The sequence below is a fragment of the Oncorhynchus keta genome, chromosome 35 (assembly GCF_023373465.1).
Source record: "Oncorhynchus keta strain PuntledgeMale-10-30-2019 chromosome 35, Oket_V2, whole genome shotgun sequence".
In the NCBI taxonomy this organism is placed as follows: domain Eukaryota; kingdom Metazoa; phylum Chordata; class Actinopteri; order Salmoniformes; family Salmonidae; genus Oncorhynchus; species Oncorhynchus keta.
The window spans coordinates 3,310,167-3,328,466 of record NC_068455.1 but is presented as its reverse complement, the minus strand read 5'-3'; the positions used below and the strand labels follow the sequence as shown (position 1 = coordinate 3,328,466).

Genomic DNA, 18,300 nt, shown 5'->3' with positions numbered 1-18,300 from the left:
CTACATAAATACGAACAGTAAGTCAGTCTGCTACACTACATAAATACGAACAGTAAGTCAGTCTGCTACACTACATAAATACGAACAGTAAGTCAGTCTGCTACACTACATAAATATGAACAGTAAGTCAGTCTGCTACACTACATAAATACGAACAGTAAGTCAGTCTGCTACACTACATAAATACCCACAGTAAGTCAGTCTGCTACACTACATAAATACGAACGGTAAGTCAGTCTGCTACACTACATAAATACGAACAGTAAGTCAGTCTGCTACACGACATAAATACGAACAGTAAGTCAGTCTGCTACAGGCTACACTACATAAATACGAACGGTAAGTCAGTCTGCTACACTACATAAATACGAACGGTAAGTCAGTCTGCTACACTACATAAATACGAACGGTAAGTCAGTCTGCTACACTACATAAATACGAACAGTAAGTCAGTCTGCTACACTACATAAATACGAACAGTAAGTCAGTCTGCTACACTACATAAATACGAACAGTAAGTCAGTCTGCTACACTACATAAATACGAACAGTAAGTCAGTCTGCTACACGACATGAATACGAACAGTAAGTCAGTCTGCTACACGACATAAATACGAACAGTAAGTCAGTCTGCTACACTACATAAATACGAACAGTAAGTCAGTCTGCTACACTACATAAATACGAACAGTAAGTCAGTCTGCTACAGGCTACACTACATAAATACGAACAGTAAGTCAGTCTGCTACACTACATAAATACGAACAGTAAGTCAGTCTGCTACAGGCTACACTACATAAATACGAACAGTAAGTCAGTCTGCTACACTACATAAATACAAACAGTAAGTCAGTCTGCTACACTACATAAATACGAACAGTAAGTCAGTCTGCTACACTACATAAATACGAACAGTAAGTCAGTCTGCTACACTACATAAATACGAACAGTAAGTCAGTCTGCTACACTACATAAATACAAACAGTAAGTCAGTCTGCTACACTACATAAATACGAACAGTAAGTCAGTCTGCTACACTACATAAATACGAACAGTAAGTCAGTCTGCTATACTACATAAATACGAACAGTAAGTCAGTCTGCTACACTACATAAATACAAACAGTAAGTCAGTCTGCTACACTACATAAATACGAACAGTAAGTCAGTCTGCTACACTACATAAATACGAACAGTAAGTCAGTCTGCTACACGACATGAATACGAACAGTAAGTCAGTCTGCTACACGACATAAATACGAACAGTAAGTCAGTCTGCTACACTACATAAATACGAACAGTAAGTCAGTCTGCTACACTACATAAATACGAACAGTAAGTCAGTCTGCTACACGACATGAATACGAACAGTAAGTCAGTCTGCTACACGACATAAATACAAACAGTAAGTCAGTCTGCTACACTACATAAATACGAACAGTAAGTCAGTCTGCTACACTACATAAATACGAACAGTAAGTTTAGCCACATACTTTAAAAAAAATCTACACTGCATTCAACATGGAAAGATCTCACTCAACTATGGTGTGTGTGTGTGTGTGTGTGTGTGTGTGTGTGTGTGTGTGTGTGTGTGTGTGTGTGTGTGTGTGTGTGTGTGTGTGTGTGTGTGTGTGTGTGTGTGTGTGTGTCTGTGTCTGTGTCTGTGTGTGTGTGTGTGTGTGTGTGTCTGTGTCTGTGTCTGTGTCTGTGTGTGTGTCTGTGTCTGTGTCTGTGTCTGTGTCTGTGTCTGTGTCTGTGTGTGTGTGTGTGTGTGTGTGTCTGTGTGCGTGCGTGCGTGCGTGTGTGTGTGTGTGTGTGTGTTAGAGCGCTGAACCAATGCAGCGTGGAGGTATATCAGAAGATCGGGACGCTCTACCCGGAGATGGGCGTTCACGAACGTTCCCTGGACTTCCTGATCGACCTGCTGCACAAAGACCAGCTGGATGAGACGGTGCATGTGGCGCCACTCACCAAGGCCATCAAATACTACCAGCACCTGTACAGTATCCACCTGGCAGAGCAGACAGAAGACTGCACCATGCATCTGGCTGATCACATCAGGGTACCGAGACTCTTTATTCCAAGTGTGTTCAATGCCAAAACGCTTAAGTCACAGGTCCAAAAACCCGACTGGAAGGATGTTGGTAAACCTAGTGGGTTCCTTTAACTAGAGTGGGTGTATCTCCATGTGACTTCTCCTGACACACTTCCTCTCCCACTACCCCCCCACCCCACCCCCCCCTGCTCCTCCCCCCACATTCTCCCCCTCTCCCCTCTCTCCCTCTCTCCCTGTCTGTAGTTTACCCAGAGTGCGTTGGACTGTATGTGTGTGGAGGTTGGTCGTCTGCGTGCGTTCCTACACACAGGGCAGGAGAGAAGACGGACCTGGCCGTGCTGCTGAAGGATCTAGAGACTTCCTGTTCTGACATCAGACAGTTCTGTAAGAAGATCCGCCGACGCATGCCTGGTACGGACGTACCTGGGATACCTGCTGCACTCACCTTCTTACAGCAGGTAACCAATCAGCACTCACCTTCCTACAGCAGGTAACCAATCAGCACTCACCTTCCTACAGCAGGTAACCAATCAGTTTTACTGAGCTGCACTCTTGGTTAGGGTCACAGGGGTAGAGACTGGCCTCAGCACTCACCTTCCTACAGCAGGTAACAATCAGCACTCACCTTCTTACAGCAGGTAACAAATCAGCACTCACCAGTATAACCAATCAGCACTCACCTTCCTACAGCAGGTAACCAATCAGCACTCACCTTCTTACAGCAGGTAACAATCAGCACTCACCTTCATCTACAGCAGGTAACCAATCATTTCCTACAGTAGCTAACAAATCAGCAATGTTCCTACAGCAGGTGACCAATCAGCACTCACCTTCTTCCAACAGAAAATAGCAAACAGAGAAGATGTAAAGCATCTTCCAACAGAGAAGATGTAAAGCATCTTCCAATAGAGAAGATGCTGTCTTCCAAAAGAAAGATGTAAAATCAACAGAGAACATGTAAAGCATCTTCCAATAGAGAAGATGAAAATCTTCCAATAGAGAAGGGCTATTTAAAGGCAGATAACCAGGGAGCTTAGAGATATTAAACATCACATGAAAAGGAGAACACATTATCCGCCCACTTTCCTAAACATCTTCCAGGATAATTCTCCAGGGATACTTCTCCAGGGATACTTCTGGATACTTCTCCAGGGATACTTCTCTCTGGATACTTCTCCAGGGATAATTCTCCAGGGATACTTCTCCAGGGATAGATGTCTCTGGATCTTCTCAGGGATACTTCTCCAGGAAGATACTTCTATATGGATACTTCTCCAGGATACAGGGATAGATGTAAAGGGATACTTCTATATGGATACAGAGAAGGGATAATTCTCCAGGGATACTTCTCCAGGGATATTTCTCCAGGGATACTTCTCTCGGATACTTCTCCAGGGATACTTCTCCAGGGATACTTCTCCAGGGATACTTCCCAGGGATACTTCTCCAGGGATACTTCTCCAGGGATACTTCTATATGGATACTTCTCCAGGGATAATTCTCCATGGATACTTCTCCAGGGATACTTCTCTAGGGATACTTCTCTAGGGATACTTCTCCAGGGATACTTCTCTAGGGATACTTCTCTAGGGATACTTCTCCAGGGATACTTCTCCAGGGATACTTCTATATGGATACTTCTCCAGGGATAATTCTATAGGGATGCTTCTCCAGGGATACTTCTCCAGGGATACTTCTCTCGGGATACTTCTCCAGGGATACTTCTCCAGGGATACTTCTCCAGGGATACTTCTCCAGGGATACTTCTCTAGGGATACTTCTCCAGGGATACTTCTCCAGGGATACTTCTCCAGGGATACTTCTCTAGGGATACTTCTCCAGGGATACTTCTCCAGGGATACTTCTATATGGATACTTCTCCAGGGATACTTCTCCAGGGATACTTCTCCAGGGATAATTCTATATGGATGCTTCTCCAGGGATACTTCTCCAGGGATACTTCTCCAGGGATACTTCTCTAGGGATACTTCTCCAGGGATACTTCTCTAGGGATACTTCTATAGGGATACTTCTCCAGGGATACTTCTCCAGGGATACTTCTCCAGGGATACTTCTATATGGATACTTCTCCAGGGATACTTCTCCAGGGATACTTCTCCAGGGATAATTCTATGGATGCTTCTCCAGGATACTTCTCCAGGTATACTTCTCTCGGGATACTTCTCCAGGGATACTTCTCTTGGGATACTTCTATAGGGATATTTCTCCAGGGATACTTCTCCAGGGATACTTCAGGGATACTTCTCCAGGGATACTTCTCCAGGGATACTTCTCCAGGTATATTTCTCTAGGGATATTTCTCTAGGGATACTTCTCCAGGTATACTTCTATATGGATACTTCTCCAGGGATACTTCTCCAGGATACTTCTCTTGGGATAATTCTATAGGGATACTTCTCAGGGATACTTCTCCAGGGATACTTCTCCAGGGATAATTCTATATGGATGCTTCTCCAGGGATACTTCTCCAGGGATACTTCTCCAGGGATACTTCTCCAGGGATACTTCTCCAGGGATACTTCTCCAGGTATACTTCTCCAGGGATACTTCTATATGGATGCTTCTCCAGGGATAATTCTCCAGGTATATGGATACTTCTCCAGGGATACTTCTCCAGGGATACTTCTCTCGATACTTCCAGGGATACTTCTCCAGGGATACTTCTCCAGGGATACTTCTCTTGGGATACTTCTCCTGGGATACTTCTCCAGGGATTATTCTCCAGGGATACTTCTGCATGGATATTTCTCCAGGGATACTTCTCCAGGGATACTTCTCCAGGGATACTTCTCCAGGTATACTTCTCCAGGGATATTTCTCTAGGGATATTTCTCTTGGGATACTTCTCCAGGGATACTTCTCTTGGGATACTTCTCCAGGGATACTTCTCCAGGGATACTTCTATAGGATACTTCTCCAGGGATTCTTCTCCAGGGATACTTCTCCAGGATACTTTTCTATGGATAATTCTCCAGGGATACTTCTCCAGGGATACTTCTCCAGGGATTCTTCTCCAGGGATACTTCTCCATGGATACTTCTCTAGGGATTCTTCTCCAGGTATATTTCTCTAGGGATACTTCTCTTGGGATACTTCTATTCTCATGGATACTTCTCCAGGGATACTTCTCCAGGGATTCTTCTCCAGGGATACTTCTCCATGGATACTTCTCTAGGGATAATTCTCCAGGGATACTTCTCCAGGGATACTTCTCTTGGGATACTTCTCCTGGGATACTTCTCCAGGGATACTTCTCCAGGGATACTTCTCCAGGGATACTTCTCCAGGGATTCTTCTCCAGGGATACTTCTCCATGGATACTTCTCTAGGGATAATTCTCCAGGGATACTTCTCCAGGGATACTTCTCTTGGGATACTTCTCCTGGGATACTTCTCCAGGGATTATTCTCCAGGGATACTTCTCCATGGATATTTCTCCAGGGATACTTCTCCAGGGATACTTCTCCAGGGATACTTCTCTCGGGATACTTCTCTCGGGATACTTCTCCAGGCATACTTCTCCAGGGATACTTCTCCAGGGATATTTAATTCTGCCCCCTGAACAAGGCAGTTAAAGCACTGTTCCTAGGCCGTCTTAGAAAATAAGAATTTGTTATTAACTGACTTGCCTAGTTAAATAAAGGTAAAATATATATATATATTTGTTTTAAGAGTTCTGTTGTTTTTTTTGTTGCCGTTCGTTGTTGTAACTATAAATGTTAAACAGAATGCGAAAAGACTTCTCCAGATTCAACACAACCAATGACTAGGCTCTTCTTCTTTCCTATTTATTACTTTGCCTGGACAGTTATATAGCAAGATGCCGACTCCCGCTGAACATGTGGAGCAACGACTGAAGGCGTTTTTTTTAGCCCACTTGATTCGTCCAAAACTTTATGTCCTCAGCACTTAATTGCATCTCTTAAAGAAAAGTACCATTCGATTTTTTTTCCCCTTTACAAAATAAATAGTAATGGCTTTCATTTTAAGATAGTTTTTCAGTCCCCTTGCATTTAAAGAACCAAGTGTGAACATACCAAATAAATACTAGTCAAACGACTAGATAAGTGTAAACAAGAGAGGTTTTAATTTACTACTGTAGTTAGTAGAACAATGGCCCTTGTTAAAACTATAACATCTCTCCTCGTAATCAGGTGAAGTTAGCTGACTGTAAACTATAACATCTCTCCTTTAGCTAGCATGTTGACTTGCTAGAAACTTCAGCTAGCGTGTTGACTTCCTAGAAACTTTAGCTAGCATGTTGACTTGCTAGAAACTTTAGCTAGCATGTTGACTTGCTAGAAACTTTAGCTAGCATGTTGACTTGCTAGAAACTTTAGCTAGCATGTTGACTTGCTAGAAACTTTAGCTAGCATGTTGACTTGCTAGAAACTTCAGCTAGCATGTTGACTTCTAGAAACTTTAGCTAGCATGTTGACTTTGACTTGCTAGAAACTTTAGCTAGCATGTTGACTTGCTAGAAACTTTAGCTAGCATGTTGACTTGCTAGAAACTTAGCTAGCGTGTTGACTTGCGAGAAACTTTAGCTAGCATGTTGACTTGCTAGAAACTTCAGCTAGCATGTTGCCTTGCAAGAAACTTAGATTCAACGGATGAGCTACACATTCCTCCCTGGTTGTAAATTGTTCTCAAAATCTAAATGAACAAGCTATCTCTATCTTCGAGCTTATTATTTTAAGTAGCTGACTTCGGACTGTTTGATCCCCCAGGTGTGATCTGATGTGTTTTTTCTCTGTGTTTTTTTTTCTCCCCCAGGTGGCAGATATTCTGCTGGACTGCAGGAAACACCTGACCTGGGTGGTGGCTGTGCTGCAGGAGGTGGCGGCTGCAGGGGCGCAGATGGTCGCCCATCTAGGGGAGCAGGAGGGACTCTCCGCACTCAAACTAGAGGACGTGGCCTTTAAGGCTGGAGAGCAGGTAGTACACACACACACACACACACACACACACACACACACACACACACACACACACACACACACACACACACACACACACACACACACACACACACACACACACACACACACACATACGACCAAACAGTTGATTCCCATTCAAAATCATATTTTCTCTAACCTTAACTCCAAACCCTTAACCTAAACCTAACTCCTAACCGCTAGTCTTCTTCCTTGTGGGGAAAACCGACGAAATGTCCCGAATTTTCCTTGTTTTACTATCTTTGTAAGGACTTCTGTTCCCCACAAGTAGAGTGAAAACCAAACAAACACACATATACAGTACCTCTATATCTAACCTGTCTGTTCTGTCTCCAGATCTATGGAACTCAAGGTTCTAACCCCTATGGGTGCCTGCGCCAGTCCTGCTGCATCGTCATAGCAACCATGAACAAGATGGCCACCGCCATGCAGGAGGGAGAGATAGACCCCAGATCACGGTAACTATAGCACCCTGTAGGTACTGTATCAGAGAGACAGCACCAACATACTCTATCAACAGCAACATCTTGACTGTAGGTACTGTATCAGAGAGACAGCACCAACATACTCTATCAACAGCAACATCTTGACTGTAGGTACTGTATCAGAGAGACAGCACCAACATACTCTATCAACAGCAACATCTTGACTGTAGGTACTGTATCAGAGAGACAGCACCAACATACTCTATCAACAGCAACATCTTGACTGTACATTATGTAGTCTTAGTCCCTGATGTTAGACTCCGGTTTAACAAACTGATCTGTTTCTGTCCTCCATGTTTAGTTGGAACTGAAAAACATGGATATATTCATTTTTATTATTTTATTATGTTATGCACTTTGAACTGCATTTTTGTTTGTTGGAACTGTGCTATATGAAGTTTGATTGGTTGATGTGGTTGTGTTTGTCCCTTTTTGATTGGTTGATGTGGTCGTGTTTGCCCCTTTTTGATTGGTTGATGTGGTTGTGTTTGCCCCTTTTTGATTGGTTGATGTGGTTGTGTTTGTCCCTTTTTGATTGGTTGATGTGGTTGTGTTTGCCCCTTTTTGATTGGTTGATGTGGTTGTGTTTGCCCCTTTTTGATTGGTTGATGTGGTTGTGTTTGTCCCTTTTTGATTGGTTGATGTGGTTGTGTTTGCCCCTTTTTGATTGGTTGATGTGGTTGTTTGCCCTTTTGATTGGTTGATGTGGTTGTGTTTGCCCCTTTTGATTGGTTGATGTGGTTGTGTTTGCCCCTTTTTGATTGGTTGATGTGGTTGTGTTTGCCCCTTTTGATTGGTTGATGTGGTTGTTTGCCACTGGTTGATGTGGTTGTTTGCCCCTTTTGATTGGTTGATGTGGTTGTGTTTGCTCTTTGATTGGTTGATGTGGTTGTTTGCCCCTTTTTGATTGATTGGTTGTGTTTGATTGTTGGTTGTGTTTGCCCCTTTTTGATTGGTTGATGTGGTTGTGTTTGCCCCTTTTTGATTGGTTGATGTGGTTGTTTGCCCCTTTTTGATTGGTTGATGTGGTTGTGTTTGCCCCTTTTTGATTGGTTGATGTGGTTGTGTTTGCCCCTTTTTGATTGGTTGATGTGGTTGTGTTTGCCCCTTTTGATTGGTTGATGTGGTTGTTTGCCCCTTTTGATTGGTTGATGTGGTTGTTTGCCCCTTTTTGATTGGTTGATGTGGTTGTGTTTGCCCCTTTTGATTGGTTGATGTGGTTGTTTGCCCCTTTTTGATTGGTTGATGTGGTTGTTTGCCCCTTTTTGATTGGTTGATGTGGTTGTTTGCCCCTTTTGATTGGTTGATGTGGTTGTTTGCCCCTTTTGATTGGTTTTGCCCCTTTTTGATTGTGGTTGTTTGCCCCTTTTGATTGGTTGATGTGGTTGTTTGCCCCTTTTTGATTGGTTGATGTGGTTGTTTGCCCCTTTTTGATTGGTTGATGTGGTTGTTTGCCCCTTTTTGATTGGTTGATGTGGTTGTTTGCCCCTTTTTGATTGGTTGATGTGGTTGTTTGCCCCTTCCCAGACACTTCCTCCGGTGGAGCTGCGTGCCACAGCCCTCAGAGCGGAGATCACAGACGCAGAAGGACTGGGCATGAAGCTGGAGGACAGAGACACAGTCATCAAGGAGCTCAAGAAGTCACTCAAGTTCAAGGTACCTGATGACCTCTCTGAACACACTAGATCAAGGTACACTAACACACTTCCTGATGACCTCTCTGAACACACTAGATCAAGGTACACTAACACACTTCCTGATGACCTCTCTGAACACACTAGATCAAGGTACACTAACACACTTCCTGATGACCTCTCTGAACACACTAGATCAAGGTACACTAGCACACTTCCTGATGACCTCTCTGAACACACTAGATCAAGGTACACTAACACACTTCCTGATGACCTCTCTGAACACACTAGATCAAGGTACACTAGCACACTTCCTGATGAACTCTCTGAACACACGAGATCAAGGTACCTGATGACCTCTCTGAACACACTAGATCAAGGTACACTAGCACACTTCCTGATGACCTCTCAATGGTTTAACAACAATGAACGCACCACCCTGACACAGAGTTAACCAGCCTTACTAAGGCTGGGATTTAATACCATCTGGCTCATAGAGACAACGCCTGCTTTCTAAGGCAATGTTACCATGTTCATGGAGACCCACATTAAAGGCTGCAGACGTGGGTTCAATTGGAAATGACCTTTAAATGTCTAATGACCTTTAAATGACCTTTAAATGTCTAATGACCTTTAAATGTCTAATGACCTTTAAATGACCTTTAAATGTCTAATGACCTTTAAATTACCTTTAAATGTCTTAATGCCCTTTAAATGTCTAATGACCTTTAAATGTCTAATCACCTTTAAATGACCTTTAAATTTCTTAATGACCTTTAAATGTCTAATCACCTTTAAATTACCTTTAAATGACCTTTAAATGTCTAATGACCTTTAAATTACCTTTAAATGACCTTTAAATGTCTAATGACCTTTAAATGGCCTTTAAATGTCTTAATGACCTTTAAATGTCTAATGACCTTTAAATGTCTAATGACCTTTAAATGTCTAATGACATTTAAATGTCTTAATGACCTTTAAATGTCTTAATGACCTTTAAATGTCTAATGACTTTTAAATGTCTAATGACCTTTAAATGTCTTAATGACCTTTTAATGACCTTTATTAAATGTCTCATGACCTTTAACTGTCTTAATGACCTTTTAATGTCTTAATGACCTTTTTAATGACCTTTTTAAAATGACCTAATGTAATTACCTTTTAATGTCTTAATGACCTTTTAATGACCTTTATTAAATGTCTAATGACCTTTACATGTCTAATGACCTTTAAATGTCTAACAGTGCGGTTTCAGATTGAATCGCGACCTAAGGCTGAACACTGTAGGCTATATGAACCCTTCCTACGTGGTCACATTGAGAGATGGGTCCCTTGCAGGACAGTATCACCAGGGATCATTACAGTTTGTTGTCAAATCAAAATCAATGTATTTTATTGGTCCGATACACATATTTATCAGATGTTATCGCCGACTTAGCGAAACGCTTGTGTGCCGAGCTTCAACAGTGCAGTAATACTTGACAACACAAAACATCACACGCATCATCAAAAAAAAATGTAAAATAAAGGAATTAAGAAATAATAATTAGCAAATAATGTAACAAATAACAAGAAACATTCAAATAGGAGCTAGGAACAGGGCGACCATGTCTGTCGACACCATCTTGTGTGTGTCCTCAGGGAGAGGAGCTGAGTGAGGCTAGCGTCCGGCTCAGTCTGTTGGAGAAGAAACTCGACAGTTCATCTAGAGACGCAGACGAGCGCGTAGAGAAGATCCAGACTCAACTCGACGAGACTCAGACTCTGCTCAAGAAGAAAGAGAAGTAAGAACACAACACAACATATGTCACAACATGTAGTTCCTGGTCACGTGATGAGGTCGCCCCCGCCTGCGATGGTATACAGTAGTTCCTGGTCACGTGATGAGGTCGCCCCCGACCTGCGATGGTATACGTGTATAGGGCCTTGGTCACGTGATGAGGTAGCACCGACCTGCGATGGTATACGTGTATAGGGCCATGGTCACGTGATGAGGTCGCCCCCGCCTGCGATGGTATACGTGTATAGGGCCTTGGTCACGTGATGAGGTCGCCCCGCCTGCGATGGTATACGTGTATAGGGCCTTGGTCACGTGATGAGGTCGCCCCCGCCTGCGATGGTATACGTGTATAGGGCCATGGTCACGTGATGAGGTCGCCCCGCCTGCGATGGTATACGTGTATAGGGCCATGGTCACGTGATGAGGTCGCCCCGCCTGCGATGGTATACGTGTATAGGGCCATGGTCACGTGATGAGGTCGCCCCGACCTGCGATGGTATACGTGTATAGGGCCTTGGTCACGTGATGAGGTCGCCCCCGCCTGCGATGGTATACGTGTATAGGGCCATGGTCACGTGATGAGGTCGCCCCCCGCCTGCGATGGTATACGTGTATAGGGCCATGGTCACGTGATGAGGTCGCCCCCGCCTGCGATGGTATACGTGTATAGGGCCATGGTCACGTGATGAGGTCGCCCCCGACCTGCACGTGATGGTATACGTGTATAGGGCCTTGGTCACGTGATGAGGTCGCCCCCGACCTGCGATGGTATACGTGTATAGGGCCATGGTCACGTGATGAGGTAGCACCCGACCTGCGATGGTATACGTGTATAGGGCCATGGTCACGTGATGAGGTAGCACCGACCTGCGATGGTATACGTGTATAGGGCCATGGTCACGTGATGAGGTAGCACCCTGCGACCTGCGATGGTATACGTGTATAGGGCCTTGGTCACGTGATGAGGTAGCACCGACCTGCGATGGTATACAGTAGTTCCTGGTCACGTGATGAGGTAGCACCGCCTGCGATGGTATACAGTAGTTCCTGGTCACGTGATGAGATAGCCCCATGGTCACGCCTGCGATGGTATACACGTGTATAGGGCCTTGGTCACGTGATGAGGTAGCACCGACCTGCGATGGTATACAGTAGTTAGGGCCTTGGTCACGTGATGAGGTAGCACCGACCTGCGATGGTATACAGTAGTTCCTGGTCACGTGATGAGGTAGCACCGCCTGCGATGGTATACAGTAGTTCCTGGTCACGTGATGAGATAGCCCCCGCCTGCGATGGTATACGTGTATAGGGCCATGGTCACGTGATGAGGTAGCACCGACCTGCGATGGTATACAGTAGTTAGGGCCTTGGTCACGTGATGAGGTAGCACCGACCTGCGAAGGTATACAGTAGTTCCTGGTCACGTGATGAGGTAGCACCGACCTGCGAAGGTATACAGTAGTTCCTGGTCACGTGATGAGGTAGCACCGACCTGCGATGGTATACGTGTATAGGGCCTTGGTCACGTGATGAGGTAGCCCCGGCCTGCGATGGTATACAGTAGTTCCTGGTCACGTGATGAGGTAGCACCGACCTGCGAAGGTATACAGTAGTTCCTGGTCACGTGATGAGGTCGCCCCCGCCTGCGAAGGTATACGTGTATAGGGCCATGGTCACGTGATGAGGTAGCACCGACCTGCGATGGTATACGTGTATAGGGCCTGGTCACGTGATGAGGTAGCCCCGACCTGCGATGGTATACGTGTATAGGGCCTTGGTCACGTGATGAGGTAGCACCGACCTGCGATGGTATACAGTAGTTCCTGGTCACGTGATGAGATAGCACCGACCTGCGATGGTATACGTGTATAGGGCCATGGTCACGTGATGAGGCCCGACCTGCGATGGTCACGTGATGGGCCAGGTCACGTGATGAGGTAGCACCGACCTGCGATGGTATACGTGTATAGGGCCATGGTCACGTGATGAGGTAGCACCGACCTGCGATGGTATACAGTAGTTAGGGCCATGGTCACGTGATGAGGTAGCACCGACCTGCGATGGTATACAGTAGTTAGGGCCTGGTCACGTGATGAGGTAGCACCGACCTGCGATGGTATACAGTAGTTAGGGCCATGGTCACGTGATGAGGTAGCACCGACCTGCGATGCCTGGTCACGATGAGTATACGTGTATACGTGTATAGGGCCTGGTCACGTGATGAGGTAGCCCCGACCTGCGATGGTATACGTGTATAGGGCCATGGTCACGTGATGAGGTAGCACCGACCTGCGATGGGGCCATACGTGATGTGTATAGGGCCTTGGTCACGTGATGAGGTAGCACCGACCTGCGATGGTATACGTGTATAGGGCCATGGTCACGTGATGAGGTAGCACCGACCTGCGAAGGTATACAGTAGTTCCTGGTCACGTGATGAGGTAGCACCGACCTGCGATGGTATACGTGTATAGGGCCATGGTCACGTGATGAGGTAGCACCGACCTGCGAAGGTATACAGTAGTTCCTGGTCACGTGATGAGGTAGCACCGACCTGCGATGGTATACGTGTATAGGGCCTTGGTCACGTGATGAGGTAGCCCCCGCCTGCGATGGTATACAGTAGTTCCTGGTCACGTGATGAGATAGCACCGACCTGCGATGGTATACGTGTATAGGGCCATGGTCACGTGGTCACGTGATGAGGTAGCCTGGTCACGTGATGAGGTAGCACCGACCTGCGAAGGTATGGTATAGGGCCATGGTCACGTGATAGGGCCACCTGGTCACCATGGTCACGATGAGGTAGCACCGACCTGCGAAGGTATACAGTAGTTCCTGGTCACGTGATGAGGTAGCACCGACCTGCGATGGTATACAGTAGTTCCTGGTCACGTGATGAGGTAGCACCGACCTGCGATGGTATACAGTAGTTCCTGGTCACGTGATGAGGTAGCCCCCGCCTGCGATGGTATACAGTAGTTAGGGCCATGGTCACGTGATGAGGTAGCACCCGACCTGGTCACGTGATGGTATACCCCGCCTGCGATGGTATACGTTATAGGGCCATGGTCACGTGATGAGGTAGCACCGACCTGCGATGGTATACAGTAGTAGGGCCTGGTCACGTGATGAGGTAGCCCCGCCTGCGATGGTATACAGTAGTTAGGGCCATGGTCACGTGATGAGGTAGCACCCCCGACCTGCGATGGTATACAGTAGTTCCATGGTCACGTGATGAGATAGCACCGCCTGCGATGGTATACAGTGTTAGGGCCATGGTCACGTGATGAGGTAGCACCGACCTGCCTGCAGTATTCCTGGTCATGACGAGATAGTTATGGTATACAGTAGCCATGGTCACGTGATGAGGTAGCACCGACCTGCGAAGGTATACAGTAGTTCCATGGTCACGTGATGAGATAGCCCCGCCTGCGATGGTATACAGTAGTTCCTGGTCACGTGATGAGGTAGCACCGACCTGCGAAGGTATACAGTAGTTCCTGGTCACGTGATGAGGTAGCACCGACCTGCGATGGTATACAGTAGTTCCTGGTCACGTGATGAGGTAGCACCGACCTGCGAAGGTATACAGTAGTTCCTGGTCACGTGATGAGGTAGCACCGACCTGCGATGGTATACAGTAGTTCCTGGTCACGTGATGAGGTAGCACCGACCTGCGATGGTATACAGTAGTTCCTGGTCACGTGATGAGGTAGCCCCCGCCTGCGATGGTATACAGTAGTTAGGGCCATGGTCACGTGATGAGGTAGCACCGACCTGCGAAGGTATACCATGGTCACGTAGTTCCTGGTCACGTGATGAGATGAGGTATAGCCCCACGTGATGAGCCATGGCCTGCGATGGTATACAGTAGTTAGGGCCATGGTCACGTGATGAGGTAGCACCGACCTGCGAAGGTATACAGTAGTTCCTGGTCACGTGATGAGATAGCCCCGCCTGCGATGGTATACAGTAGTTAGGGCCATGGTCACGTGATGAGGTAGCACCGACCTGCGAAGGTATACAGTAGTTCCTGGTCACGTGATGAGATAGCCCCCGCCTGCGATGGTATACAGTAGTTAGGGCCATGGTCACGTGATGAGGTAGCACCGACCTGCGAAGGTATACAGTAGTTCCTGGTCACGTGATGAGATAGCCCCGCCTGCGATGGTATACAGGTCACGTTGAGGCCATGGTCACGTGATGAGGTAGCACCCCGACCTGCGATGGTATACAGTAGTTCCTGGTCACGTGATGAGGTAGCCCCCGCCTGCGATGGTATACAGTAGTTCCTGGTCACGTGATGAGGTCGCCCCCGCCTGCGATGGTATACGTGTGGTATGAGGTCGCCCCGCCTGCGAGTAGTTCCTGGTCACGTGATGAGGTAGCCCCCCCCGCCTGCGATGGTATACAGTAGTTCCTGGTCACGTGATGAGGTAGCCCCCGCCTGCGATGGTATACAGTAGTTCCTGGTCACGTGATGAGGTAGCCCCCGCCTGCGATGGTATACAGTAGTTCCTGGTCACGTGATGAGGTAGCCCCCGCCTGCGATGGTATACAGTAGTTCCTGGTCACGTGATGAGGTAGCCCCCGCCTGCGATGGTATACAGTAGTTCCTGGTCACGTGATGAGGTAGCCCCGCCTGCGATGGTATACAGTAGTTCCTGGTCACGTGATGAGGTCCCCCCGCCCGCCTGCGAGGTGGTATACAGTAGTTCCTGGTCACGTGATGAGGTAGCCCCCGCCTGCGATGGTATACAGTAGTTCCTGGTCACGTGATGACATGGTATACAGTAGTTCTGGTCACGTGATGAGGTAGCACCGACCTGCGATGGTATACAGTAGTTCCTGGTCACGTGATGAGGTAGCACCGACCTGCGATGGTATACAGTAGTTCCTGGTCACGTGATGAGGTAGCCCCGACCTGCGATGGTATACAGTAGTTCCTGGTCACGTGATGAGGTAGCCCCCGCCTGCGATGGTATACAGTAGTTCCTGGTCACGTGATGAGGTAGCCCCCGCCTGCGATGGTATACAGTAGTTCCTGGTCACGTGATGAGGTAGCCCCCGCCTGCGATGGTATACAGTAGTTCCTGGTCACGTGATGAGGTAGCCCCGCCTGCGATGGTATACAGTAGTTCCTGGTCACGTGATGAGGTAGCCCCGACCTGCGATGGTATACAGTAGTTCCTGGTCACGTGATGAGGTCGCCCCCGCCTGCGATGGTATACGTGATGAGGGCCTTGGTCACGTGATGAGGTAGCACCGACCTGCGATGGTATACAGTAGTTCCTGGTCACGTGATGAGGTCGCCCCCGCCTGCGATGGTATACAGTAGTTCCTGGTCACGTGATGAGGTCGCCCCCGCCTGCGATGGTATACGTGTAGGGCCTTGGTCACGTGATGAGGTAGCCCCCCCCGCCTGCGATGGTATACGTGTTCCTGGTCACGGGCCTGCGATGGTCACGTGATGAGGTCGCCCCGCCTGCGCCAGTAGTTCCTGGTCACGTGATGGCGACTCAACAGTAGTTCCTGGTCACGTGATGAGCTCCCGACCTGGTCACCCCGCCTGCGATGGTATACGTGTAGGGCCTGGTCACGTGATGAGGTCGCCCCCGCCTGCGATGGTATACGTGTAGGGTTCCTTGGTCACGTGATGAGGTCGCCCCCGCCTGCGATGGTATACAGTAGTTCCTGGTCACGTGATGAGGTCGCCCCCGCCTGCGATGGGTAGCCCCTGCCTGCGATGGTATACAGTAGTTCCTGGTCACGTGAGGTCCTAGTTCCTGGTCACGTGATGAGGTCGCCCCGCCTGCGATGGTATACAGTAGTTCCTGTCACGTGTGAGGTAGCCCCCGCCTGCGATGGTCACAGTAGTTCCTGGTCACGTGATGAGGTAGCCCCGCCTGCGATGGTATACAGTAGTTCCTGGTCCTTGGTCACGTGATGGTAGGTAGCCCCCCGCCTGCGTTCCTGGTCACGTGATGGTATACCTGCGATGGTAGTTCCTGGTCACGTGATGAGGTCGCCCCCGCCTGCGATGGTATACAGTAGTTCCTGGTCACGTGATGAGGTAGCACCGACCTGCGATGGTATACAGTAGTTCCTGGTCACGTGATGAGGTAGCCCCCGCCTGCGATGGTATACAGTAGTTCCTGGTCACGTGATGAGGTAGCCCCCGCCTGCGATGGTATACAGTAGTTCCTGGTCACGTGATGAGGTAGCCCCCGCCTGCGATGGTATACAGTAGTTCCTGGTCACGTGATGAGGTAGCCCCCGCCTGCGAAGGTATACAGTAGTTCCTGGTCACGTGATGAGGTAGCCCCGACCTGCGATGGTATACAGTAGTTCCTGGTCACGTGATGAGGTAGCCCCCGCCTGCGATGGTATACAGTAGTTCCTGGTCACGTGATGGCATACAGTAGTTCCTGGTCACCCCCCGCCTGCGATGGTATACAGTAGTTCCTGGTCACGTGATGAGGTAGCCCCCGCCTGCGAAGGTATACAGTAGTTCCTGGTCACGTGATGAGGTCGCCCCCGACCTGCGATGGTATACAGTAGTTCCTGGTCACGTGATGAGGTCGCCCCCGCCTGCGATGGTATACAGTAGTTCCTGGTCACGTGATGAGGTCGCCCCCGCCTGCGATGGTATACAGTAGTTCCTGGTCACGTGATGAGGTAGCCCCCGACCTGCGATGGTATACAGTAGTTCCTGGTCACGTGATGAGGTCGCCCCCGCCTGCGATGGTATACAGTAGTTCCTGGTCACGTGATGAGGTAGCCCCCGCCTGCGATGGTATACAGTAGTTCCTGGTCACGTGATGAGGTAGCCCCGCCTGCGATGGTATACAGTAGTTCCTGGTCACGTGATGAGGTCGCCCCCGCCTGCGATGGTATACAGTAGTTCCTGGTCACGTGATGAGGTCGCCCCCGACCTGCGATGGTATACAGTAGTTCCTGGTCACGTGATGAGGTCGCCCCCGCCTGCGATGGTATACAGTAGTTCCTGGTCACGTGATGAGGTAGCCCCCGCCTGCGATGGTATACAGTAGTTCCTGGTCACGTGATGAGGTCATGGTATACAGTTCCTGGTCACGTGATGAGGTCGCCCCCGCCTGCGATGGTATACAGTAGTTCCTGGTCACGTGATGAGGTCCCCGCCTGCGATGGTATACAGTAGTTCCTGGTCACGTGATGAGGTCGCCCCCGCCTGCGATGGTATACAGTAGTTCCTGGTCACGTGATGAGGTCGCCCCCGCCTGCGATGGTATACAGTAGTTCCTGGTCACGTGATGAGGTAGCCCCCGCCTGCGATGGTATACAGTAGTTCCTGGTCACGTGATGAGGTCGCCCGCCTGCGAT

The 18,300-nt window shown here is 48.1% G+C and overlaps 1 protein-coding gene and 1 long non-coding RNA gene across 2 annotated transcripts in view; both read left to right on the top strand.

Annotated features, from left to right (window-relative positions):
* The window catches only part of LOC118382566 (dynactin subunit 1-like), a 266,523-nt gene that overhangs the window by 227,209 nt on the left and 21,014 nt on the right, over positions 1-18,300 (top strand). Inside the window, 7 exon segments of the mRNA XM_052495983.1 lie at positions 1,823-2,060; positions 2,298-2,369; positions 2,372-2,512; positions 6,852-7,013; positions 7,373-7,488; positions 9,036-9,177; positions 10,797-10,939. Coding sequence (XP_052351943.1) covers positions 1,823-2,060; positions 2,298-2,369; positions 2,372-2,512; positions 6,852-7,013; positions 7,373-7,488; positions 9,036-9,177; positions 10,797-10,939 — 1,014 coding nt within the window.
* LOC127915690 (uncharacterized) lies at positions 12,495-17,311 on the top strand. The gene is made up of 3 exons (XR_008091648.1): positions 12,495-12,567; positions 16,198-16,346; positions 17,257-17,311. It is a non-coding gene; the product is annotated as an uncharacterized LOC127915690 (long non-coding RNA).